The 26675-nt window shown below is 42.0% G+C and overlaps 1 protein-coding gene across 1 annotated transcript; it reads left to right on the plus strand.

Annotated features, from left to right (window-relative positions):
• Window positions 1–1803: 1803 nt before the first annotated feature.
• LOC125917808 (leucine-rich repeat and guanylate kinase domain-containing protein-like) lies at window positions 1804–26653 on the plus strand (the record flags this gene model as incomplete). The annotated part of the gene is made up of 5 exons (XM_049623908.1): window positions 1804–1943; window positions 13388–13476; window positions 15560–15682; window positions 22409–22560; window positions 26388–26653. Coding segments are annotated over 5 exons (650 nt in total), but the record flags the coding sequence as incomplete, so codon positions are not given.
• Between the last annotated feature and the right edge of the window lie 22 nt (window positions 26654–26675).

A 26675-nucleotide genomic window follows, 5' to 3' on the forward strand; every position in this document is an offset into this window, starting at 1 on the left:
AATGCTCTTCCTGTGACTTTAGATCGCTGTCCAGATGTCGCTCCTCTAGAGAGGACTTCTGTGACCATCGTGCCATCTCTCACTCTGTCCCCTTATCTGGCTTCCCATTGCTTCGTTGCACTTCTTACCACCTGACGTTACCTGAATGTGTTATTTGTGTCCAATATTAGAATGTAATTCCCACAGGTCAGGACCTTCTGTCTACTGTTATATCCCCAGCCTCCAGAGCGCTGTCTGGCACGTGCTCAACAAATATGGATCGAATCGCTTTTCCATCATGAAGATTTAACGAAGAAGACTGGAATCCTTCTGGCGTAGACTTGCTCATTCATTGCACCTCCTGAGTCTCTCTCACTCTAGGCAGGTGCTGGGGTGTGGACCTTGAGCGTCCCCTACGTGATTACTTGCACTCATCTGCAACAGCTTTTTCCTTATTTTATTGGCACACGATAGCCACACAATTTGGTAGGAGTTCGAGTTCAGATTCCATACCAGCATGCAACACAGGATCAGAGGCCTGATTTCCCCCAGGTGTTTCCACCCTCGGTCCAGGTGACACTGGTCCAGGTGAGACTCTGTCTGAGCACAGTCCCTGGATCTGTGGGCCGAAACTTCCAGATGCCCCCTTTCCAGCTCCCCCCCTTATCAAAGAGCCCAGGTCTTCTGCATCAAGAACACGGACTGGCCTCCCTCAGTCCCCGAAGCACTCTGACTTCTTGGCATTGATTCCCACTCTTCTGACTTGGGACTTTTACTTCCAGCACGAGGAAATTTTTCTTTCTTGGCTTCTCAGCTTCGCTATGTGTACAAAACAAGTCTCTTGTTACACATCATCTAGTGTTTTGTTGTCTTTGGGTGAGGAGAACTTCCCATGTCTGCTCAGAGCAGACGGTGGACATGTGGAAATCATTTATTTTAGGATTTTTAAAAAAATTAATGCTTTTTCTTTTTTGTTTTTTTAAGTTTATCTATTTTGAAAGAGAGCAGGCCTGAACTAGCATGAGTGGCGGAGGGGCAAAGAGGAAGGGAGAGAGAGAATCCCAAGCAGGCTCTGAGCTGTCAGCACAGAGCCCAACAGGAGGCTCAATCTCAGGAACTGTGGGATCATGACCTGAGCCGAAACCAAGAGTCGAGACGCTTCACCAACTGGGCCACCCAGGTGCCCCTATTTTAGCATTTTTAAGGCAATATTCCTGAAAGTTTTAATGTTTGTATATATCCAAAGGCACTTACACTAGGGCTCTCTATAGATGAATGCTAATAAAATTTTAGCTTTATATTCTAGGTCGCTGGACATTCTAATGTTGTAAAGGAAACTTGCAGCATTATTTATGAGTAAATTCTGTTAAGTGGTGACCCCATCAGTATCCATTGCATTCTTTTTTTTAAGTTTCTTTTCAGCATTGCATGCTCTATTTTCTTCTAGCCTTTTAGAAGAATTTTGTTGAATGGAAAGTAATTATCAGTGTGACTTCTCAGTTACATATCTGGAAGGTATTGTATGAGCCAAGGTTTACTTCAATGCCCTTTATATGCCTGCATTGATGAGTACTAAGTATACTCCCGGGCACGTCTACTAGGTGCTGTGGCCTGACTTTATTATATTCAGTGATAACTATTACCTTGTTTTGTAAGACATTTCTGTAATTATCTCACTTTTCAGGTTGAAATGCACAGACTTTCAATATTCAGTTTTGCTGTGTTTTAGACCCATCCAGAGATACAGCATTTCTCTTCCTTCAGAAAGTTCCCTTATCTTACTTCATGCCTTTGATTTTTAAACTTTGCTTCCTTCTCTCTCAGATGTGGAGACACCCCAGCTGAAATCTGAAGAGGCTTCTAGCAAGCTCACTGCCACCAGTTTGTGTGATTTCCTGGATGCTACAGACAGAAACTACTTTGTGAAACTGTGGGCCAAACTTTCAGCCAAAAAAACCCCAGTGGTAAGGAGGGGTGGAGGGGTGGAGGGGTGGAGGGGTGGAGGGGTGGAGGGGTGGAGGGGGCTGGGCCCCTACTGAACACTGCACGGGTCGGGCCCGGAGGAGATTTGGCATTTTGAGACCAACTTTCGCCAAAGTTCTTCTCTGGTGTCAGCTGAAGACAAATTTTTGGCCTCTTTCTACACTCGTGAGAATAGACGTGGGCTCCACAAAGGGCATCCAGTGTGGCTTTGGTGACTACCTTTCCCCAGCTTCCCAGGCAAAACTCAGCTCTCCTAGTTACAAGAATAGAAAAAGCGCTGCAACAGAATAAACGCGGTAAAATACGCATTTCGGGAGAAAATTCGCTTTCTTGTTGGGGTAAGTTTCTGAGTGGTGTCGTGCCAAGCCTTCAGAGCGAGCCCGCTCAGAGGCCATGGTGTAGAAGTTGGCAGCACACAAGCCCGTCATGTGACTCTGCCCCAGTTCAGTTCCTTGACAACTCAGAAAAATCAGTGTGTGCGGGAGTATGGAGTGCATTGTTGGCTCTGCATGGAAATTAGGTTGTGCTCATTTTCCACCTAATAGTTTCATAGGACAATCTGGGAATCTGAAGAGGCCTAGATCATGGCCACTGCCGTCATCACCGATTCCACAGGACTTGGCTTTTGGTTGTCAGGTCCTAGTTTGTTTTTCCTTAAGGCTAAAATGTTCTTCCTCTTCCTCTTTTTAGTGTTTGCTTATTTACTTTTGAGAGAGAGACAGAGACAGAGACAGAGACAGAGGGAGACAGAGAATCCCAAGCAGGCTGTATGTAGCACAGAGCCCAACACAGGGCTCGATCTCACAAACCGTGAGATCATGACCTGAGCCAAAATCAAGAGTCAGAGTCTCAGCTGACTGAGCCACCCGAGTGCCCCAAGGCTAGGCTGTTCTAAGCAAATAATTATATCACGTTCTAAAGTCAGAGCCGCGGGCAGGTCAAGAGAATCAGACTGGTTACTTCAGACGAAAAGTCTCGGGCTGCAGTGTATACAGGCGTAGCTCTGCAGCCTACTTGGATTAAGTCATAAAATGACAGTGTCGCGGGTACAAGACACAGATATCCATTCAAGTCAGCTTCAGTAAGAGGTAGTTCCATATAAAAAACATGAACGAGTGGATTCACAGTGCGTCAGGAGCATGGATGAGGTATAGACCTCACAGGAACCGACCAGCGCTAGGATTAGAAAGTGAGGCGCTGGGGTTCCTCCGCCTTCCAGAGGCATCAAGTTCCTGTCATCTCTGCCCCTATTTCTCTCTCCTGTTGTCTTCTCTCTCCTGGCCAGCCTCCTCCACTCACTCGGGCTTCCCTCGCACATAACATGAACTCATTCTCACGCACACCAGCCCTGACTCTCCATGGCCTCTTGGCTGTGTGCTCACAATTCCTGGCCACTTCTCTCTGTCTCTTGAATTCATATTGTAGCAGGCAAGAGAACCTGACTGTCCAGTCACCTGGGGTAGGGCAAAAGGCACAGGTATGGATGAGGGCTTCTTAAAAGGCACAGAGGGTGGGTGCACTCCAAACATTTATAAATGATAGGAATTCGTTGGGACACCTGGGTGGCTCAGTCGGTTAAGCGTCCAACTTTGGCTCAGGTCGTGATCTCGCAGTTCATGAGTTGGAGCCCCGCGTCGGGCTCTGTGCTGACAGCTCGGAGCCTGGAGCCTGCTTCAGATTCTGTGTCTCCCTCTCTCTCTGCCCCTCCCCTGTTCATGCTCTGTCTCTCAAAAATGAATAAATGTAAAAACAAAAAAAAAGGAATTCGTGTCATGAGACTTAAGTGCAGGAAACATCATATTTATCCAAAATAGATTAGATCTGGAATCGTTCCCATTCACCAGGATCTGTGGGAAGTCAAATATCAGTCATTAGCAGCCGGGATCACTCCCATTCTTTGGATCAAGTTCAAGGATCTTGAGGTTTACCCCATCCTGGAAAATTGGGGAAGAGGAGTTACCTCCTCTCTCTCCACGAGGAGCCTACCAGCCTCGATCCTTCCATCCTGGGAAATCCAGCTCTTTTCAGCTCAGTCTACCCCTTTCTCTCTGCCCTTGTTATCCTGTCCTTGGATAGTATGATTTTATGCTTGTTGGGGCTTAGATTTTCTTTTTTTTTCTTTTCTTTTTTTTTAATGTTTATTTTTGAGAGAGATAGAGCTCAAGCAGGGGAGGGGGCAGAGAGAGAGGGAGACACAGAATCTGAAGCAGGCTCCAGGCTCTGAACTGTCAGCACAGAGCCCGACGCGAGGCTCGAACCCACCATCTGCAAGATCATGACCTGAGCCGAAGTTGGATGCCCAACCAACTGAGCCACCCAGGCGCCCCTGGGGCTTAGATTTTCAAATGTATGTTCTCCTTTGTGTCCCCAGGACACGGCGTATCCATAGTGTAAACTCTAGAACACAAATCCTTGGCCGTACTTACTCCTTCATGATGGGGCCATGTCCTGGCAGCGTCACCGACCGGCTCGCATCCCAGTTCTGCTGTCCTGCCATAACAACCTCACACACACGGAGGAGAAACTCACACCTCTCTGCCAGTTAGTGGGTATTCATGATTTATTTCAATACGACCAGTCTGAATTTTACCTGTTAGAAAACTTTCAGGCTTCATTAAAGATAGCTTTTGTCTGGCCAGGGGCACTCAGGTATTTAGGAGTGAGAAGAGAGGATAAGAAGAACAGAGGGGGGGAATCCCCCCCCCCCCCACACACACACACTATGTGTTGTTAGCTATAATTCCTGGCCAACATGTCAGTATGAAATTAATGAACAGTATGGAGAAACTGGAGAGGGAAGGATATGATAAAAAGGCAATGCGAGGGTAGAAGGGGCCACCTTGGTGGTGGTACATGGAGAAGGGGTGCAGGTGTTACCTACCACTTGTGGTCAAAAGGAGCCTCGTGAACTTTTAGGCAGGTCGTTCCTTACCTGCAGTCACCTCCCTGAGAAACCATTCAGCCCTGTAATCTAGAGCATCCGTGGTCTGGCCTGGTCTGGAACATGTATGGTGTTAGAGGGTTGGCAGTGACCCATCCAGGATGGTAACACCGCTCAAACCCCTTGCAGCCTGGAGGTTCTGGTATCTTTTCCGTGGGAGCTGGTAGAGATACAATGTAACAATGGCTTCACAAAGAAGCAAATCACATCCCCCCACAGCCAACAGCTACATTCTTCAGAAATACACACAAAATACTAGCAAAATACTAAACTACGCTGTCATATATATGGGGCGAATGTGCTTAAAGTTATTTTTAGTGCCTTATTTTCTTTTAAAGCTTATGAATTCAATGCTATTTTTAAATTGTAAGCATTTATCAGATTTTAGGGTATTAACCTTCTGCACGGCTGTTAACAATGCAAAAGGAGCAACATGACAGCAGAAGCCTATAGAGATGTTACCATGTTATGTTAGAGAACATAAATAGCCCCGACACACATTTGTAATTTGGAAAGGGCTTTCATGTAAATGATCTCCCATACCTTTCACTGTAACCTTTTGGAGAAGATGTTGTTTTTCCTCATTTTACTTTCCCAACATAAATTTCCACGTATTTCTGAAGCCTTTTTCCAGTGGATTGAAGAAAGCAATTGCAACTTCCTGTCAAAAACCTGTGTTGTAAATTGTTCAAAAAAAAAAAAAGTACAAATTTTTGGCTTTTTTGGTGTCTCTTAACTGTAGATATAATGTGTTCATATTCGCCTTTAGAAACTGTCAAGGGAGCCATTTGACAGTAATGGATAGGTGGAAATTTCCTTTTTGGGTCCTGTTTCTCTGAAGCTCCTTCCCTCTCATGTTGAAGACCGTGGTCTTCCTCTGTGCTCATAGCCACCCAAACGCTCCGTGCACACGACGCCTTTCTGTCTCATCCCTGTATTCAAGTACTCCAGCTTTTCTTGAGCACGGTTTCCAACTGCAAGGTGTGATTACAAAATTTAAGGTGGACTATCTATGTTAATGTGAAAGACAAAGCAATGATATTGCTAGAAGATAATGTAAGAAGATATTTATGACTTTGAGGCAGGTGTAGATTCCTTAAACGTAATACTAATTACAAAGGAAGAGTTTAAACGTTTAAAATGTTGAGGAGCATTAAAATTAGAAACTTTTGTTAATTAAAAAAAAAAAACACAAAACCAGTATTAAAGAGAAAAAAAGACAAACGACACAGAGGGAGATGATATTTGCAATAACCAAAACTGGCCAAAGGCTTTTATTTAGAATATATAAAGAACTTTTATAAACTATTAAGAAAAAATGGCTCAGGGAAGAATCTCTTCACAAAGGAGAGTATCTAGATGGCCAATAATCAGGTGAAGAGATAGGCAACCTCATTATCAGGAAATGCAAATTATAGCCACAGTGAGATACCATTATGCATAAACCAGAAGTGCTGAAATTCTGAGCTGACTGTTGAGATGTGGAGCAGTGGAAATTCTTGTAAGACAACTGATAGAAGGTTCACTTTGTACGCTTTAGCGAATAGGTGGGCATTTGTACCCTACGCCTCAGCAGTGGTATTCCAAAAGAAATGTGCGGCTACGGGCACCGGAAGATGTGTGCAAGAATGTTTATGGTACCCTTGTGCATAGCAGTTTCCAAACTGGAAACTCAAGTGTCCGCTAGCAGTAGATTGGCCGAATAAAATTTTGAATATTCATAGAGTGAAATATGTGCAGTAATGAAAGTGATCCACCTTGGCTCCATGGATGTATCTTGCTAACATGCTGTTGAGCCAAAGAATCATTGACACTAAAGAATACGTGTTGTATGATTCTATTAACACATAGTTTAAAAATTGGCAATACTAGGGGCGCCTGAGTGGCTCAGTTGGTTAAGCATCCGACTTCGGCTCAGGTCATGTTCTCGTGGTCCTTGTGTTTGAGCCCTGCATTGGGCTCTGTGCTAACAGCCCAGAGCCTGGAGCCTGCTTTGGATTCTGTGTCTTCCGCTCTTTGCTCCTCCCCTGCTCGTGCTCTTTCTGTCTCTCAAAAATAAATAAACATTAAAAAAATTTTTTGAAAACAAATTGGCAATAGTAAACCATAATACTTAGGGTGTTTAGGTGATAAAAGTATAACAAAAAAGGTGGATACCATAAAGTCGGGAGAGTGCTTATCTAGGGAGGGGGAAGAAGGTGGTAAAGGTTGAAAAAGATGTGAGGCATGCTGGCACTTGTGGGGTTTAGGAGGGCACCTGGTGCAGTAGAATGAATGTCATTTGTTTGTTCGTTAGCTGGACAAGCCTCAGTGAGTTACTTAACTTCTCTGGGGGTGAGTGGGATTTCCTGCAGCTTGAAAAATCAAGGGCAGTCTACAAGGGGGTAGACCGAGCGTGATGCTGCAAAATCGAAACCCAAGGTCCAACTACACAATCGGGCTGAAGGGTTTGAAGAGAGTCAGGAATCCAGACCACAGCAGTAGGCCACAGTAGGGTGGGAGCGGTTAAGACCTGGGATTTACTTTCCTGTCCCACTGGATGTAGATCTGGGAGAAGGGGAATAATGAGCTGAGGGAAGTGTGGCCATGTGTGAAAGTAGTGTCCATAGTCTGAGTGATAGTTGTTGGAGGCTGAGTTCAGTCTGTCATTGCGAATTTAGCAAGCCTGGGAAGAGCCTTTGCTGTCCTAGCCATCCAGTCCGTTCCCATTTGCAGAAGGCTCCCTTCCCCTCCCCTTTCCTGCCCTAACGCGTTCCCTTCCCCTGCCTTCCTTCTCACTGGTACATCTTCTGTTCTTCTCACACGTCTTGAATCTGTTGAATTCCTACCAGGTATATAGGATCAGGATTTGCTTTTCAGTACATATCAGGTATTTGCTTACCAGACCCTGTTCTAGACACTAGAATGAAGTAGAACTCATCCCTGTGCTTACCGAACGTACCATCTGGTAGAGACCCCTCTAGTCTCTTCTCGTCAGTGTATCTCTAGCCCTTCTACTACTGCCTTCTTTCTCTGAGTAGAAAATGGGCCAACGGAGCATGGAGATAGTCTCAGTATTACCTCTGCTTAATATATTGACGGCTGTTTTTTGTTCCTCATCTCTGGGATCACTGGGACCCAAATGGCTTGTCTTTGTTAGAAAAGAAATGTCGAAGAATAGTATTCTTTGTTCTTCAACTTTGAAAAACATCTGCTAACATCATTTTTCTTGCTTGTGACTCTAAACAGCTTATCAATATAAAATGCTTTCAATGAATATGACCATAATTTCACAGGAGTTTAAATGGTAATAAAGTATTCAGTCTATTTCCTTATTCCTTGCTTATACAATCCTTGTTGCTTTATTTCTTCTCTCTTCTCAGCTTAAATGGTACTTACTTTTCCGAGTGACTCCCAGAGCATATTAATTTGAACTTCTCTGAAAGATTCCTGGAGAGCTGTAAATAAAATTTTGATCAACCTTACTTCTTAAACACAATTTTCTTTTAAGGTTTGAGTACAAAAAAAAAAAAAAGTGCACAGCTCTTTTCTTACTGCTGCAAAAAGTACATAACAAACCCTATGCAGTGAGAGGTTTTGTTTATACAAGACTCACTTTATTACTATTGATTACAGAAGTCAGAGTTCTTGCATTTTGTCAGATAACACTATACCTCATTTTCCCTCTCTGACACAACCCCTTTTTCAATGGCTGGCTCCCTGGAACGCATACGTGAAGGTTATGATGGCTTGGTGAACACTTTCTGCTCTGGAACTGGGGTGACATCTTTGCCTTCCAGAAAGAAGCAGTTCGATTTTCAACCTTCACTTGGCCTTCACTTGTATGTTTCTTCAGCCGGCTCTTCTGACTCTCTTAGGGAACACCCTCACTCGTGGGGCAGGCCGGCTTACTGAGAGCCGATTCTCCAGAAAAGAAGTTGCTGAATGATTGATTCACTCAAAGCCCATTTAGCAAATGTACGCGTGGGGCAGACGAGGCCAGTCCAGTCCTACAGAGTACCTGACTGTATGAAAGCCAGTGACAAGGGGAATCTGTGGTGACAAAATATTGGGCACCAGAATCCACTAAGCACCACTTCCTTTCGAGACTGGGAGGAAGCTCATCTCAGAGAGCTTGTCCAAGATCACACAGCTTAGCAATGTCTGTTTTGACTCCAAAAGAAAAGCGCTTTCTGCATCCACCGGGTTTATTAGATGCAATAGTACTACAAAGAGATGCTACTCTCTTCTGCCACCTGGTCACCAAGTGACACCGGTCACATAGGATCAGCAGTCTAAGTGCTTTTTTCAAGATAATGGTTTCCTATTAATTAGTCTCTGAAGGTGACCAATTAATTTTTAAATATTATTTGTGATCATTCTGTTCTTGATTTGTGCATATTGAACGGTATCTACCTGCTGCATTTTGTAACCTCATCGAAACTCAAATTATCCTCCCTTTGGCCAGTGTGAGCTTCTTCAGGTTGGCTCCTGTGTCCTTTAACATGACCTATGTCGACTTGGGTTGCCGTCCTGCTTTCTGTTAGGACCAGATATTCTACGCTCTTTGGTTCATTACCTACTCCAACCCGTAACCCCCCTATTCTCCAAGAAGCTCTGGTTCCTTTAAGCAGAAGATGGTAATGCAAGTCGCTAAGAGCAGAGTGCTCATTGCTATTGGGGTGGTCATTGTTTCTAGGCCTTTTCTATGGATAGATAAAATATTTCATGAGTTCAACTTAATATTTCCAATTCAGATTCAAGATGTGAGGATTTTTACTCATCTTCTCCTCTATGACATATCTTTCTTCCACACTGAGAATCCTGATTCTGAAAGACGTGGGAGATGATAGAACTCCAATGTCACTAAACTTCTCCCTTGTTTTTTCTAGATCACGTATAGAGGAGTCTCAGGATGACAATGCCAATGCTACTAGCCCCCAGTATAAAAACGGAAAACGGTTAAAAGTATTTTGTTTGCAAATGTTCTCCACCCCAGTTTGTTTATGGCGGGGCTGCAGCGACACTCTCAGTGCACAGTCATGTGCTCGCTCCCTTTTAATTCTCATTTTGTCTTAGTTCTCAAGTATGCTCACACTTGATACTTACCATTAGGCCTCAGGCCAGTGTCTCTACTAGTTTTGTCGAGGCTTATTCTCTGCTAGATCCAGAAAGGGCTGTGGGGACAGCATTGCCTGCTGATAAGCATCTGTCATACTTTAGACTTGAATTGTAGTTTTTATGACCTAACGGGTTTCCTTGTTTTGGTTTCTTTCTCAAGGGCTCTTACTGTGTGTATGTTGGATCTTCTTTGCCTGTCTTTAATATTTGTCATCTTCTCTTGAATCTTTTTACCTCTTTCTTCATTTCTTTTTGAGTTTAAAAAATTTCCTTCATTCACTTTCTGTTCCTCTGAAGGCATTATGTGTGTGTATTATTCACTCTTATATTCCTTCTGGTTTAGTTTTCATTTCTAAGGTGACTCTTTTTTTCCCCCCCTATTTCTAGTTCTTTCTTGAGTTCTGTCACCTCACTTAGAAGTTTTAAAAATTGTGGGGCTCTTGGCTGGCTCAGTCAGGTGTCCAACTCGTGGTTTGGCTCACGTCATGGTCTTGTGGTTCGTGAGATCGAGGCCTGCGTCAGGCTCTGCTCTGCCCCTCTCCCTCAAAATAAACATTTTTAAAATTTGTAAGTTATTTGTTCCTTAATGTTTTGTGTCATTTCCTTAATGTCTTTTAGTTAATTTTGAAATGGTAGATTACAGACTTTATGTGTTTCGTGAGCATGCTTTCCTTGTATGTAGAAGTGTTATTCTCCATTTTCTCTTCTTTAAAATAATAGCTTTGGGATTTTACTAGAAAGTTTAAAAAATTTTTTTTAATGTTTATTTATTTTGAGAGAGACAGAGCTAGAGCAGGGGAGGGGCAGAGAGAGAGGGAGACACAGAATCCAAAGCAGGCTCCAGGCTCTGAGCTGTCAGCACAGAGCCTGACATGGGGCTCGAATCCACCAACCACGAGATCATGACCTGAGCCGAAGTCAGATGCTTAACCGACTGAGCCACCCAGGCGTCCCAAAAGTTTCTCATTTTTATGGGAAATTAGTTCTCTCAAACATTTATAAGGAAGCATGGTTCTTTCAAGTTGTATTAAAATATACAGCAGTCTTCTTTTAGGGGTTTCCTGGCTCTGTTCCCCTCCACCACTTTGGTCTAGATGTTCTCTTTTCTTTGTCTCTGTTTCCTCTGTCCTAACTAATTTTTATTCTGCTCCCATCAGCTTTTCTTTAGTGTGGAGTCCTGTCTTAGAAAAGAACCATAATGGGTCAGTGTCAAGAAGTCACAGTTGAAGGGCACCTGGGTGGCTCAGTTGGTTAAGCATCTGACTTCGGCTCCGGTCGTGATCTCACGATCTGTGAGTTCGAGCACCCCCTTGGGCTCTGTGCTGACAGCTCAGAGCCCAGAGCCTGCTTCAGAGTCTGTGTCTCCGTCTCTTCTGCCCTCCCCCACTCTTGCTCTGTCTCTCTCAAAAATACACAAACATATAAAAACATTACAAAAAAGTCACAGTTGATCCAGCTCCTACGGGACTCACTGCGGACCCTTTATCCTTACCCACTACTGGAGTGAGAACGGGCCCCCCTGTATTCCAGCTGTGGCGCCCAATGGTGCTGCTTTTGTTTCCAGTGAATACTTTTGGCCATTTTGAAGTTCTGCTGTTCTCAGCTCTTTTAGTCCCCCTGTTGCTTCCTTTGGCTTCCTCTCACATGGACACTGGTACCGTGCGGTGTTGCGGCTATGATCACCTTTATTTAGGGGTTGTAGGGATACCTTGCCACCTAATTTTCTTGTAAATATTTTGATCTATTTTTTAGTTTGCTGTCTGCTTGCTGTAACTAGTGTTTGTGTGGGAATTCTGAAAGATCCAAACTGTGCTTCCACTGGTACTGTCATCTTCCTAGTCATGATATAATTTAAACCACTGATTAATATAGAAAAAAAAATAAAGATGGTATAAAGCAAAACCACAATAGAAAATATATGTGCTGCTATAGAGATAATTTGAGGAAAAATAATAACAAAATAACCTGGGAGTGAATAGTACAGCAGAGTTGGTCCATATATAGTAATTTTATAGTAGTATGAAACAATTTAGGTGTATTTGTGGAGTTATTTAAGTAGTTTTCAAGGGTGTTTTTAGAATCACATCAACTTAACCCCTAAAAATCGATTCTTGAAGGAATTCCCCCAAACACATGAAACCACTTGATGTGATGCTAGCCCCCAAGGCTAAACTAGGTGTTAGCCTGGAGGTATGGGCTCACGACCATGCCTTGGGCGTTATTCTTCCACTGGGATACTGGTTTGTTGTCATTTCCTATGAGATTTTAACGAAATATCAAGGTAGAGAGAAGGCTGGGAGTGACATTAAAGTCGAAACAGGTTTATTTCATAGTAAGTTTCTGCAAGCGAAGATTGCTGTTTAAACAAATGCTATTATAAATCCCTTTACAAATGGGTCTTTTATGTAAAACAAATAAGCACCTGCTAATCTATCTCTCCTGTAAATTAAGAATTTTATGTCAGATTTGCTTTAAGTGAGCAAATCCTGTAAATGGACGGTTGCTAAAAAGATCACGCTCTGTTAGATAAGCTGTATGTAGATACATGCACTATTTATAAAACAGCATGTGCTATCTTTTTTCTCCATCTTTTTATTTTTATTTCATTTTTAATTTTCTAATTTTTTTAATAAAGTTTATTTTGACAGGGAGAGAAAGAGAGCATGAGTGGGGGAGAGACAGAGAGAGAGGGAGAGAGAGAATCCCAAGCAGTACCCACACTGTCAGCACAGAGCCCCATGCAGGGCTTGAACTCATGAACCGTGAGATCATGACCCGAGCCGAAATCAAGAGTCAGACACTTAACCAACTGAGCCGCCCAAGAGCCCCTTTTCTCCATCTTTTTAAATCCCCTTTTGCCACCAAAGTATAAATCTTTTGAATGTGGAGATTGTGTCTTTTATGTTTTTGTATTCCCATCCAGTGGTTAAGTATATAATGATGGTGATGTGATGGTGAAACATGGGAGAAAGACCTCTTGCTTTGTCCTATTTCAGGGTCGTATTTAGCCCATCTGCTAACTACTCTGTGTGCCAAGATCTGGGAAGACTAAAGAGACAATAATAATATATATCCTTGAGAGATAATCTCATGGGAAAGATTAAAAAAATATGTATAACCATTAATAAGAAATTGCTACACTATTATTTAGATATCAAATAAAGTCGATACATTAAACTGTGGTCTTCATAAAACTATTTTTTATTTATAACTTCTTTTTCTTTCCACTGAACCAATACCAGTTGTTTATTTAGGCCTTCTTTCCCTTTTTCTTTCCACATATTTGACAATCTCTTGTAAGAAGACAGTGATTATGGGTACTTTTACCATCTGATGTATTTTTACCAGCAGTATAATTTTTTTCTCATCATATTTCTTGCCTAGGAAAGAGATTCTATAGAGAGACAATATGAGACAGCCCGGCAGGCCCTGATGGGAAAGATTCCTCCTCATCACACCGTTTTGTTTCAAAGGTAGCGATTTATCACATTTATTTACACCTGGGCATCTTTACCTTGATTCTCTAGGATCCAAATAGACCCCATGAATCCCAGATCATCGACCTAACCGGGGGCCTCTGTACTAAAGTAGATCCGGTGAATGAGTAGTAAACTGGTTCTATAAGTGGTATTTTCCTTTCATTTATATATTTTTAAAGAAAATGTAATATGTTCACAGCTCCTAGAAACTGATGGTTTTTTAAAAAATGGTATTTCAGGTGGAATTGAATACATATATCAGCCTTCACCAAAGCTGTTCATAACTGAAGGTTAATTATATCTTGCTGAATATCTTGTTCTCATCCATCACGATTCTCAAAACAATAGTAATTAATTATTTGTGAAGTCATTTATTTAATGCATCCTCCCCATATTAAACTGCAAATTCCATGAGGGTGGGAATTATTGTCTCTATTAATCTATGAATTCTCAGTTCTTAATATGAAAGGTTTTATTTAGTTCATTCTGCATAGTAGTCTTTGTGATGTTATGGCTATAGTAATTACTGTACTACTAATTGTTGTGTATTAAGAGGCATATTTAGGCTTTAATATTTACTCAAAATGAATAACTAGGTCATGATGGCTATAAAATGTTTGCAATTTTCTCATTATGTTACAGGGTTGTTTTTTTTTTTAAGTAATGGTAGTCTCATTTAAAAAAATTGTTTAATGTTTATTTATTTTTGAGAGAGAGAGAAAGAGCATGAGCAGGGTAGGGGCAAAGAGAGAGGGAGACACAGAATCTGAAGCAGCTCCAGGCTCTGAGCTGTCAGCACAGAGCCCGACGAGGAACTCAAACTCACAAACCTGAGATCATGACCTGAGCCAAAGTCCGACACTTGACTTACTGAGCTACCAGGTGCCCCTTAATGTTACAGGTTTTGATATTCTGAATTCTCTTTTCTATGTCATTTTAGAAAATTTGAGAAATAAAGTGAAGTCCCTGTTTTCAGAAAGTTAGGAAGAACATTGACAAGACCTTAATTATAGCATTTAAAAAAGCTTTTTAGAATGCAGTGATTCAAGGAAGCAGAATAAAGAAGCCATTAAAAAAATTTTTTTTCAATTTCAGTTCTTTTCATTGTCTATAATTTTAAGCTGTGGAAAGTCTTCAACCAATATAAATGAAACCAAGTTTTGTATATTTGTTACCTATCCAAAAAGTGTGATGAATTTTCTCCATCTTAGTAGGCTATCTTTGGATAATCTGGTTCAAAAGATTGGCTGTGCCGTATATATGGAGTTCTACTGAAGGGCCAGGGGGGTGATGGCCAGGAGGTAGGCAGTGTCCTCCAGAGCATCAAAACTGGGGTCTGTGTGACCTCTGACCAGCAGCAGGACCATGCTTATGAAAACACTGGGGATAGACAACTAAGCAGTTTGAAATATGAGCTCCAAATGGGTCATACTAGGACAGAGAGATGCTTTGAATTTGCATGCATTTATGTGCAATTGGCCTACTTTGCACACAGCAACTCTATTTAGCAAGTCTGAGGGGAATAGAGATGGGATTTTTTTCGCTGAAAATGGTTAATGATTCTTTCAAGTCACTCTGGGGAAACAGGCTAGTAGAGATGAAAAAATATTTCTGCTAAAGTTCAGTTGAGATTATAACATTAGCATTTTTAGAGATATTTTATTCTGGTATCATTTCAAAGCATTGGATTGTAAACAAAATTCAAAAATATCTATTTCAGTTTTAATAGCAGTTGATACATTGCTGGGCCTCACATAACAAATGGACTAGGATTTATAATAGAATGCGTAGAATACGTCCTATCAGTAGGAAGATAATTTGCTTATATTAGTGACTTAATGGATAAGGAAGATTCAAAACAATACAAATTTGCTTAATCTACAAATTAGAATAATAACGCTAGTGTTTTAAGACAAGCTCTGGAGTAAATGTTGCAGTTGGTATAGTACATTGTTCCAAATAGATTTTATTAGCATTTGCATTTATGTGGATAACATTGGTCAGTATTTAGGTATTACATGTGTATATGTTTGTTATCATTACAAAATTCTTGCAGGTTTTCTTTTTCTGATTTCAGGGGTCTGGTACCAGCACCTATTATCAATAGTCTACATTATTTTACAGCTTTCGAATTACAGAAAAATTTTGACCTTTCTGAAGATTATTTTAAAACCCCCTTTGGACCATATTCTGAAAAGAGGTGAGTTGAGTTTTGTTGGATATAATTGGCTCTTTTCTGATGATTAGTTAAAATCATGGCACTCATCCCTAAGCTTCAGAGAAATCCTAAAACTGGGAAGCAGGGCCCCACCGTCCACTCTGGAATTTCAGAGGAGTAGATCCTGGCCCTCTAGGGAGGATACAGGCATATAACCTGTGTTCATACGGTTAAAAGCTTCTTTCTGGGATTTTGAATCTTAAGGGAGTGACACAAAGATGCAGGGCAGTTAGAGATCATTCAAGACACCAGTCGTGGAAGATCAAGCATCCATGGTGGAGTGCAAGCAGTGATGATCTACCAATCTCTTCCCATATTGAGACCTGGCTGTGAACTTGGTACCTGGCTTACCTTGGTTCCTGCCTGGGTTTTACGTGTGATTTCTCCATTTTCCATTAAGTCTATAAACTATGCAATAGCTTTTCAATAACTCTCTTTTAAATATTAAAATTAGCCAGAGTTGGTGTTTGTAATCTGCAATCAACATCTCTGATTAATGTAGTGCTGTGTTTCTAAATGTTTACCAGCCGATGTCTAACATTAAAGGAAAAGGGGGGCATTTCAGGGTTCCATTGCTTAATGTGTCAAAGTGTGGTTCAAAAGCTGAATATGTGTTAAGGTGAAGACTACATATAGACCACAGCAGACACTCCCCCACTGAATTCAATGCTTGGCCTTAGCAAGCATTCTATTATATTCTGTAATAGACAGAATAAAGCTGCTTCTTCAGCCATGTCTATTTCTACAATTGACCATCTCTCCATCGGTCTTGAATCCAAACTTCCCAAGCAAAGATCTGGCTGGTTGGGTCAATAACCACCTGGCAGAGGTGCCACTCTTGAATAGAGATCTGTAGGAAATAAGCTGGTCTACACATTGGTTGCACCTATATCAAGCACCCACCCTTTATCCGATTATCTGTGGCCGGGCCAGACAGACCAATGACAGAGAACCAAGTAGAGAACTCTTCAGACGGGGTGTGTGGGTTTGGCAGTCTCTCTGGAGTGTCTGAATACATGCAATGTATAGACAAGAAATGTGATGGGAACGAAGTGCACTAAAACATTAACAGTGGGTATTTCTCTAAGATTATCAGTTATTTTTATTTTCTTCTTATCCTTTTTCTGTAACTTCTAAATTGTGTGCACTGGATATGTATTTTATATTTATATCCTAAAAAGACTATTAAGAATCCATGATGATTTGATGAAGTATTTCGTCAGTGGAAAAAATTGGCCCATTACACACGATTAAGTTTCTCACATGTTAAAACAAATGTTAGTTAAGGTATAAGGAGTTAAATACAAATCAATGCCTATGATATAATAAGTGTTGAAATTGAAATGCATATGTATATCCAACATAATTAGGTTTAAAGATATTCATGCGTATGTATAGGAAAAAAAATACTGAAAATATCCGAATAGTATCTTCTGGTGATGAGATTATGACCAATTTTTATTTTCTTTGTTCTTCTCCCTTATTTTCAATGGTGAACACTTAATCAATTTTGAAGTATTAATATAACTTTAAAAAGTTATTTTAAAACTCTGCCCACAGCAAAGGATATTTTATAAGGGCATGTATCATGATAAGAATGACAGTTTAAAGAATGAGTGATGTTTTCCTTTATTTCTGAGTTCTATTGTTGTACCATTTGGATGTCCTTTCATAAGCTTGATGATGAAAAACAACCATCCCTTCTAAATGGTTCCTCCAAGCCTATACATTTCGCTAGATACTGGGGACCTAGTATTATGATTAGCAAGTTAACTTTCTTTGATAGTGTTGAAACTGTGGATCTGTGAGGATTTATTCAAGCTCTGAAGTTTTAGTGCACTAGGTTGATGAGAATCCAGTGAGAAAGAGAAGGTCTTAGTTCAGGCGGCTGTAACAAATTACTGTAGACTGGGTTGCTTGAACAACAGATATTCATTTCTCACACTTCTGGGTGCTAAGCAGTCTGAGATCGGGGACCAGCATCGTCACATTCTGGTAAGGGTCCTCTTCCTGGTTTGCAGATGGCCACCGTCTTGCCTCTTCCTTACATGGTGGAGAGCAGAGAGAGGAAGCAAGAGCTCTTGTGTCTCTTCTTATTAGGGCTCTGATCCAATTCCTCACAAACTCCGGCAGGTCCCACCCCCACCCCACCCCAATATCATCTTATTGGCATTAGGATTTCAACATATGAATTGAAGGGAGGGGAGTGGACACGTTCAGACCATGACAGAGAGAGAAAAAGAGTACTTAACAGGCTGCACTGGGCTTATTCATCGTCTGTCCCCCAGGTGAAAAGGGTGGGTCAGGCCTACCCTCAAGTCTGAATGTTCACTTGTGGTAATAGATGTGTGTCTTTCAACTCTGATATTTCTTTATACTTCTTTTACATCTGTCTTTCAAAGCATTTTCATTTAATGCTTTCTTTGATACAAAGGAAGAGTAATTGTTGAGAGACAGAACTTGCTCTGTAACCCCCCCCCCCTTTTTTTTTTAAAAGGTTTACTTGTGTTTAAGCTCCATGGCCAACATGGAGCCCAGCATGGAGCCCAATGTGGGGCTTGAACTTACAACCCTGTAAGTTGAACTTACAACTCAAGACCTGAGCTGAGATCAAGAGTCAGACGCTTAACCAACTGAGCCACCCAGGTGCCCCTGGTGTGTGCTTTAAATGCACACATACTCTTTTTCAAAAATAAGAGACCAAAACATGTGTTATGGGTTGAATTGTGTCCTGCCTCCCACCAAATTTACCTGCTGGATTCCTAACCCCCTCAGAATGTGACCTTACTTGGAAATATGGTTGTTGAAGATGTAATTTGTTAAGATAAGGTCATACTGGAGTAAGGTAGACCCCTAATGCAATATGGCCACATAAAAAGGAGAAATTTGACACAGACATACACACAGAAGAGTGCTTGGGTGATGTAGAAGCCCAGGAACACCAGATTGCCAGAAAACCACCAGAAGCTAGAAGAAAGGCCTAGAATTCTTTGTCACAGCCCTCAGAAGGAACCAGTCCTATTGATACCTTGATCTTGAGACTTTTAGACTCTAGGACTGTGAGACAATGCATTTCAGCCACTCAGTTCACAGTATGTTGTTACAACAGCCCTAACAAACTAATATGATATGTATTAAAAATCCATGTGATGTGTTTCTTGATATTTTCTTTCTGTGCTTCCTTCAACTTACTACATTTGTATTACTTCAGAGATTTGGCCATAAGATCTATGGATTATTGTGTTTTTTCCTAAAAGAAGGAAGAATATCTTTATGCTTCTATAGTTTGGAATAGAAGATCTAGCCTATAAAACATAAATGCATCTAACATTGTATTTAGGACAACAATACTCAGTTTATTATACTTCTAGACAGAAGCGCCCAAACAGGGTTAATAATGGCACTTGCCCACTGCAAGAGGAAAGAACTGCTCAGTCACTGGGAAATCCAAAAATATTGATCTCAATTCTTTAGGGAGTGCTTCTTAGATAAGCTCAGTTACCTTATGTGGGAGCAAGAGATTGGAAAACAAAGTCTTGTAGGAGCATGGGTATCTACCTGAAGGGGGACTAGTATTCTGTGAAGGGATTCCAAAAACTGTTGTCTAACAAAAAAAGACAAACCCAAGAACTCAGTCCAAGCTGATAAGAGGGACCTGCTCCTTCAAACAAAGAGTTCAACTTTTCTATCTGTTGATAACAAGTACCCAACACTTCTAAGCAGAACTCTGGCTGCAGGTACATTGCTCCGTCCTGGACTGTCTCTGCCTGGGAACGTTGGGGCCATCTAGCCCCAGCTGTGGTTTGAAAGGTTAAGCAGAAGGCAGGTGTCTGTGCCCAGGGTGGGAAAGCTGATTTTGGATTCCAGCCGTGGACTACCACCCAAGTGCTACAGCCTCTGCTTGCCATTCAAACATAACACAGACAGCATGAGTGTCCTCACATTGGACGTGTCCCTCAGTATGCCTACGTCACCCACTACATTTCCTCCTGGGTCAAGGACACACCCAGGCAACTAATTGGACTGCGCTTCCTAGGAAGGGGGCCTTGAACTCCTGGGGACACCTCATTAAAACTCACTTCTACACTTTTGATCTCTGCTACTATCATAATATCACCCTGGTAGACAGAGACACCCTCATTAAATGACAAGCTTTGTCCTGAATAGACCCAATTTGCGTCAGCCTTTGCTACTACCAGATGTGAACGTAAGTTAAATGTGACGTGTGAATGAGTGGAGGTCACCCTGAATTTGACATTTGATCTTAGAAATGTACTTCTGTGCTAAGATAGTAGTTATCACATTGGAACTGCAGAGAAGAAAGCATAATCATGGCCAATTACCAGGCTCTGCAGTAAATAATTACCTACTAGTTTTCAACATTTTATTTATTTTTTAGGGTTTTTTTTAAGTTTATTTTATTTTGAGAGAGAGAGAGAGAGAGAGAGAGAGAGAGAGAGAGAGAGAGTGTGTGTGTGTGTGTGTGTGTGTGTGTGTGTGTGTGTGTGTGAGCATGAGCTGGGGAGGGGCAGAGAGAGGGAGAATTCCAAGCAGGCTTATGCTTTTGGCATGGAGATCGACTCAGGGCTTGAACCCACAAACCATGAACTCGTGACCTGAGCCGAAATCAAGAGTCTGAAGCTTAACCGACTGAGCCACCCAGGCTCCCCTCAACATTTTAAATTGTTCTTTGGCTAAATCATAAAAATACAAAACTATGAATATAAAACTTCATCTCATTAACATTGGCAGTGAAACGTAGAGCTCTAATGACAGTTGAGGAGGTGGGGTGGAAAGTTAATATGCATCATCTGTTGTTGATGGAACAAGAAAATGGAGGTTTTAAATTCAGTACATGGAGATGTAGTTCTGACAGACGGGAGAAGTGAAAATAGTGGTAGAGCTATTTGGGGGGAAAATAGGGGAAAGGATGAATCCTTTCCGATCATAGCAGAAATCCGTATCTGCCAAAGATAAGTTTAAAACCAGTAAGTCAAAAGAGGTCAGTAACATTTAGCAATAAGATTATTGTCAGAATATCTAAAAACAGACATGGTTAGAAATGGTTGGCTCTCAGGAGAGTAAAAGTGATATCGGGAGAGGTAGGGCTTGGATTGTCGCTTTTTATTATAAGTCCTTCTGTATGATATCACTTAGTTTTAATTATATGTATATACAGTTGACCCATGAACAACACAGGTTTGAACTACATGGGCCCATTTATATATGGATTATTTGCAGTACAGTATACTGCACTGTAAATGTGTTTTCTCTTTCTTACTAGCTTCTTTTTAATTTTTTTCAATATTTATTTTTAAGAGAGAACGTGAGCAGGGGAGAGGTAGAAAGAGAGGGAGACACAGAATTTGAAGCGGGCTTCAGGCTCTGAGCTGTCATCACAGAGCCGGACGTGGGGCTTGAACTCACAGACCACGGATCATGACCTGAGCCGAAGTCGGACGTTTAACCGACCGAGCCACCCCGGGCACCCCATAATTTTCTTAATAACCTTTACTCTATGATCCTTTACTGGAAGAGTAAGAATGCAGTTCATAATACATAAAACCTACAAATTATGTGCTCATCAACTGTTGGTGTTATCAGTAAGGTTTCCAGTCAACAGTAAGCTGTGAGTAGTTAAGTTTTTGTGGAGTTAAAAGTTATGCATGGATTTTCGACCGCACTGAGGGTCAGCACCCCTAACCCTCACATTGTTCAAGGGTCAGCTGTAGTAAGTTGCTTAAAATGTTAAGGAAATGTTTTTGGAGAAATAAGAAAAAAAATGAGGACAAGATGAGTACATTTTGACTTTATAAACATTTCGAGTTTCTCTAGGTCCAAAACAAATGTAAAAGGGAAACAGCAAACTCTTTAAAATATAACACAAGCGTTAACATTCAATCTGTAGAATTCATGCAAATTGATATGGCAAACAGGAAGGTAGATCATCCAAAGATCAATGAGGAGAAGACAGTTTACAAATGACAGGAGACAAACTAATTCACAAATGGATAAATTTTAAAATTCAGAAAGACTGTTGAATCTTGGTGGGAACAAAGCAGCAAAGCCCAGCTACGTCCCAGTGCTCTGCATGTTGAGCCCCTCCCCTCCCCTCCATGGACCTGCCTCCCCTGGGAGGAAGCCAAGAAGCAGGCGAACCCCAAAGGGGGGTAACCTGGTGGCAGGATGTGCACTGGCCCAAAGACAGGAACATCGGACACCCCAATCCCACCCAACCTTATCCCAGAAAGGGCAACAAAATCACAGCCCCCCAAAACTAGCATTGGGTGTGCCCATTGCGTGATCCAGATCAGGCCCCCTAATACACTTTCATTTCCTCTATCCTTGAAGTAGCAGGAGCCGCCATATACAAACTGCACTTGATTCCGAAGCCCTAGGAATTAGTATCTGTGTCTTGCTCATCTTGTGAACACCCCAGCATCCACCATGATGCCTTGCTCTTAACAGGTGTTCGGTTATGTTTGTAGATTGTAGGAGAAGTTTATGCTGATACGCGCAGTGTTTCCTCTGTCCGCTGCCATCTAGTTCCTCCTACTACAGGTACCGCTGAAAATTTTAGCTCGACAGGGATGTACACCGACTACTGAAAGGACCCAGTAACGGTAACCCAGTGAAGCCACAGGCATAGATTGTATGGCCCTTGGTAGTTTCTCATCTCAAAGATATCATTCACTTTTCATTTTTCAGTGGCAAGGAGTCCCACATCATCAAGAGCTATTCTACATTATTTCGTGCCTATCCGTGGTCCAAAGAAATGTCTTTTCAGCCTCCAGAGGGCAGCATTTGTTCATACGTAGGATCAGGAATAAGCGAAAGTGAGGCAGATGAGACCCTAAAAGGTATGAGTCATTTTACATATGGTTCTCATATAAATATTAATGTTATAATTATATCTATTTCCCATTGTTTCCTGCTTTTTATTTTTTTAATTAAATGAGTGTTTTAAGTCAGAATCTCTCCTCTGAGGTGGACTGGGTTTTTGTCTCCCATTGTTAGAGATGAGAAACAAAGTTCAGAAAGGTCGGGAATATGTCCAGGGTCACTTACTTAGGCTACTCAGAATGGGCTTAAAATACACTGCCCGCAGGGGTCTTCTGGGGCCAAGGGGCCTGTGCTCTCTGTGGCAGGGCTTTGATGACTTAGGCCTCTTTCAGTGAAGGTGAAGAAAAACCTGGAAGATTTCAGATTGCCGGCCCATCTCCTGCTCTGGGAACCTGGCAGAATCCCGATGGTTTTAGATTTTAAGGCTCTGGCCTACCCACGTCACCCCGTCTGTGCCCCTTCCTCCTCAACACACATGTGAACGGGTATCTCCAGGCACCAACAAGACAGGCGTTGCCTTTTCGTCTGTGGGCATAGCAGCAGTGTTCGTGAATGACAGCGAGTAAAGACCCTGAACGGTGCGAGGAGACTGAAGGGCTAGAGGGGATGTGAAAAAGGGAGAGAGTAACCCAGGGTTGGGATAGAAGGCTATACTCTGTGAGCAGCAGATAGGGCCGTGAGTACACTGGGGGATTCTGGAGGACCTGCAAGCTGGCACGGGGCCGCCATTTGTAGCCCGGGGTAGGTGGCCAAGTTCTGCCTGAGCCCAGAAGAAAGCCCTCTGGATGTGGTGTGAGAAAGAAGTGAAGTGCTAGATACCAGGCATTATGATTATAACGTTGTACACACACGAGCAGAAGATTGTGGTAATTTTCTGCAGGATGGTGTCTGGAGATTTCTTTTGTTCCTTTGAATGGGCCATGTTTTCCTCTTTCTTTATGTGCCACGTGATCTTCGGTTGAAAACTGAGCATTTGAAAAAACAGCCACCTCTCCAACTCTGCACATTGCACTGAGGGCCGGAGAAGACCGTCACTAATTAGCAGGGCGTGTTCTGAGCCCGGGGTCAGCCCAGTGTGAAGGCTTATGGTCTTTCCAGTCCTTTTCCGGGCATGTACCTTTCCCGGACCAGTGTGTGTACTTTTTTTCCAATTCTCCACTGTACACAGGTACTGTTTCAAGTCTTAATTTCCCTCGCCCCTTAAGAGTCTCACCCCAGCTTCTTCTTGGGCCTAATGAAGATGTTCTATTATATTCTTCAAGTAGTAATTTCTTATGCTAGGCGTACGTGGGTCTGTCTTCCCCACGACCACCTTGTGGGTTTTAACTAGCCATGCCCACTGCTTCCTGAAGCTTCACCTGTGTGAGATCTGCCAAAAAGCTGTGCCACTTTTGGCCCTCTGAAACCCGAGTTAGGTGACCCAGACAGGTCAGAACATTGGTCTACTCTCTCTTTTTCGCAGGAGGAGGGTGGGACAAAGGTGAATTAAAACAAACAGACCAACCTTGAAATTTCCTACTGGGGTGTGTGTGTGTGTGTGTGTGTGTGTGTGTGTGTGTGTTGGTGGGGGCAGGCAGAGAGAAAGAGAGGGGGAGAGAGAGAATCCCAAGCAGGCTCTGTGGTGTCAACACGGAACCCAAGTCGGAGCAGAATCCCACAAAACTTGAGATCATGACCTGAGCTGAAAGTAAGAGTCAGACACTTAACCGAATAAGCCACCTAGGTGCCCCCCTCCTGCTTTTAATGCGGCTTTTTTCTTGGCTGGGCATTCACTTGCTTGCTATGGCTCTTCCACTGATTTCCAGAGCTCCTACAGGGTTGTTTTCGTTCGTCTTGTCGGTCAGTGTTTGCACGGGAGAACAAGGGCCTGGAGCTTCCCAGCCTGCCATCTTGCCATTGTCTCTCTGGGGTGGTCTTCTTAGCAATACATCACATGACTGGTTCTGGGTCACTTAAGCTCTCATATCTTTTCCACACAAACTGCCAAACCAGGTTTCCATCATCTAATCAATCTATCTAATCTATTTTTTTCTTACGTGGATGCAACTTTTATTTTCATCTTTTTATAATCTTGGTCTCAGTCCCACATTTTAGTTTAATTAGATCATTTTGGATATTGATTCATCTTCCATATTTATTACTTCATGGGTTTCTGTAAAACCAGCATGTTTGCTCTCTATGCCTTTGTCATAGTCTCTGTCAACAATAGGATCCAGGACTTGGCCAAGGGTAGTGCCCTGTGACAAGTGTCTGGAGACTCAATTCTACTTGGCATGTGATTCCTAATCATATCTCTCTAGTGTCTTTATGTGAGAAACTTTGATATATGCCTTGCAGAAATTAAGACAGACTATCTCAGTGGTGTTTTCTAACTCAGAGGTCAGCAAGTTTTCTGTAAAGGATCAGACTTTTCTGCAAGCACTAAACCCTCCCGTTGTGGTGTGAGAGCAGCCATGGACAGTATGGACCAAACTAATGGTCATGGGCTGGGTTCCAATAACTTTATTTGCTAAAACATACTGCAGATCTATGGGCTATAAATATATTGACCCCTGCCCAAGTAAAAGGGAAATTAAGTTAATTTGAAATAATTGTTTTTTTTTGCAAATCCCTTCCAGCACTTACTACTCACTCTGGTATTTTCTAAATGCACCAACCATTTCTTGCATAAACTTGAGGTTATGCTTAAGGTTTAAAGTCAAGTGTACTGGTTTATAAATCCTGGTTCCTTCCCATTTTAAAAATGGCAATGTTATTTGTCTCCAGTACTTTTCTCACTGTTCATGCATTCTTTGAGACCAAACACTCCAAAAGCACTTCTGGAGTTATTTCAGCACCGTGGGATACAACTTACCTGCGTGTAGAAATGTGAACTGATTTAGAAAGGAGGCTTCTTCTACTGTCTTCTTTCTTCTTCAGGGCCTTTCTTCTCTTAAGATGTTTTTGTCACCCTTTCCAGTTTAAAAAAATACCTCCACGTAGGCGGAGAGGGGGCGGCGGTATGTGGGGAAAAGAAGAAACAGCAAACAAGGAGGGAGGTTTCCGGTTTTTTGTTTTTTTTTTTTTTTTTTTTTGGTCCTCTGCTAACATAATATCTCAGAGAGCATGACATTCTTGCTGTGAATATACCTTAAAAAGGCCCATTTCCCTTCAGTGATTCAGATTGCTTCCATATGCCCCATAGATAGTCTTCTTGATCTTTTGGTATAGATCACACCATTTTTCTCACTCTGTAGAATACCATGCTTCACTTTCTCAATCCCCACTATGCTGCTTCTCCCCAGTGAAAATTCAGCTTCCTCGGCCAGCAGCCACCATGCTCAACCTTCAGTCTCTATCTTCCAAAGTCCTCTTGCTTCCCACAGTCTCCAGTGGAACCTAGCTCCGTGGCCCATCCTTGGTGTCTTCATCCTTGGTGAACAGACCAACCTTAGAGCACAGTATATGAGATTTTACTAGGAAGGACTTCAGGGTATATAGGTGCATGTCTGCATTTGTATGTCTGTGCCAAGTCTGGTTAAGAATGATTGTAAAAGAATATGATGCCAGGCAGTGTTACAGAGGGTATGAGCAGGATACAAGAGTAGCATAGGAATTACTTGCTTTGGCAACCTTCTGATCATTGGGCAAGTCTACACAACCTCAGTCTCGTCTAACCATGCACAGGGTATATGTTAAAACTCTGATTTTTTATTGCTTGGATATCATTTGTTCCCTATAGTTTGTTTTGAATTAACTCTAAACAATATTGTGGTGCTTACAACATTGCAATGTTTATTTTCTTTTGTTTAGTGTACCAAGAGGTTAACTACATGTACTGTCTTTTTTTCTTAATGTTTTACAGTGCTACGTAAACAGTCATTTCCACATGAAAAAGCGTCTGTCGAACACAGAAGACACATGATGACCTCAGTTGTCAGTCAACCAGGTCTCAACACCAAACTCATCCTCCCTCCAATCCCTCAGGGCTGCAAGTGGACCAGTGGTTGACATTTGATCTTAACACGTAAAACTTGTTCTGATCATGTCCAATCCCTTTGTCTTACCTGGCCATGGATCCTGTTTCCCACTCAACCAATTACCTACAAAAGAATGTTCTGTATGCCTTAATTCTCTCAATGAATTTCTTTTG

Source organism: Panthera uncia, unplaced genomic scaffold (genome assembly GCF_023721935.1).
Source record: "Panthera uncia isolate 11264 unplaced genomic scaffold, Puncia_PCG_1.0 HiC_scaffold_249, whole genome shotgun sequence".
Classification (NCBI taxonomy): Eukaryota; Metazoa; Chordata; class Mammalia; order Carnivora; family Felidae; genus Panthera; species Panthera uncia.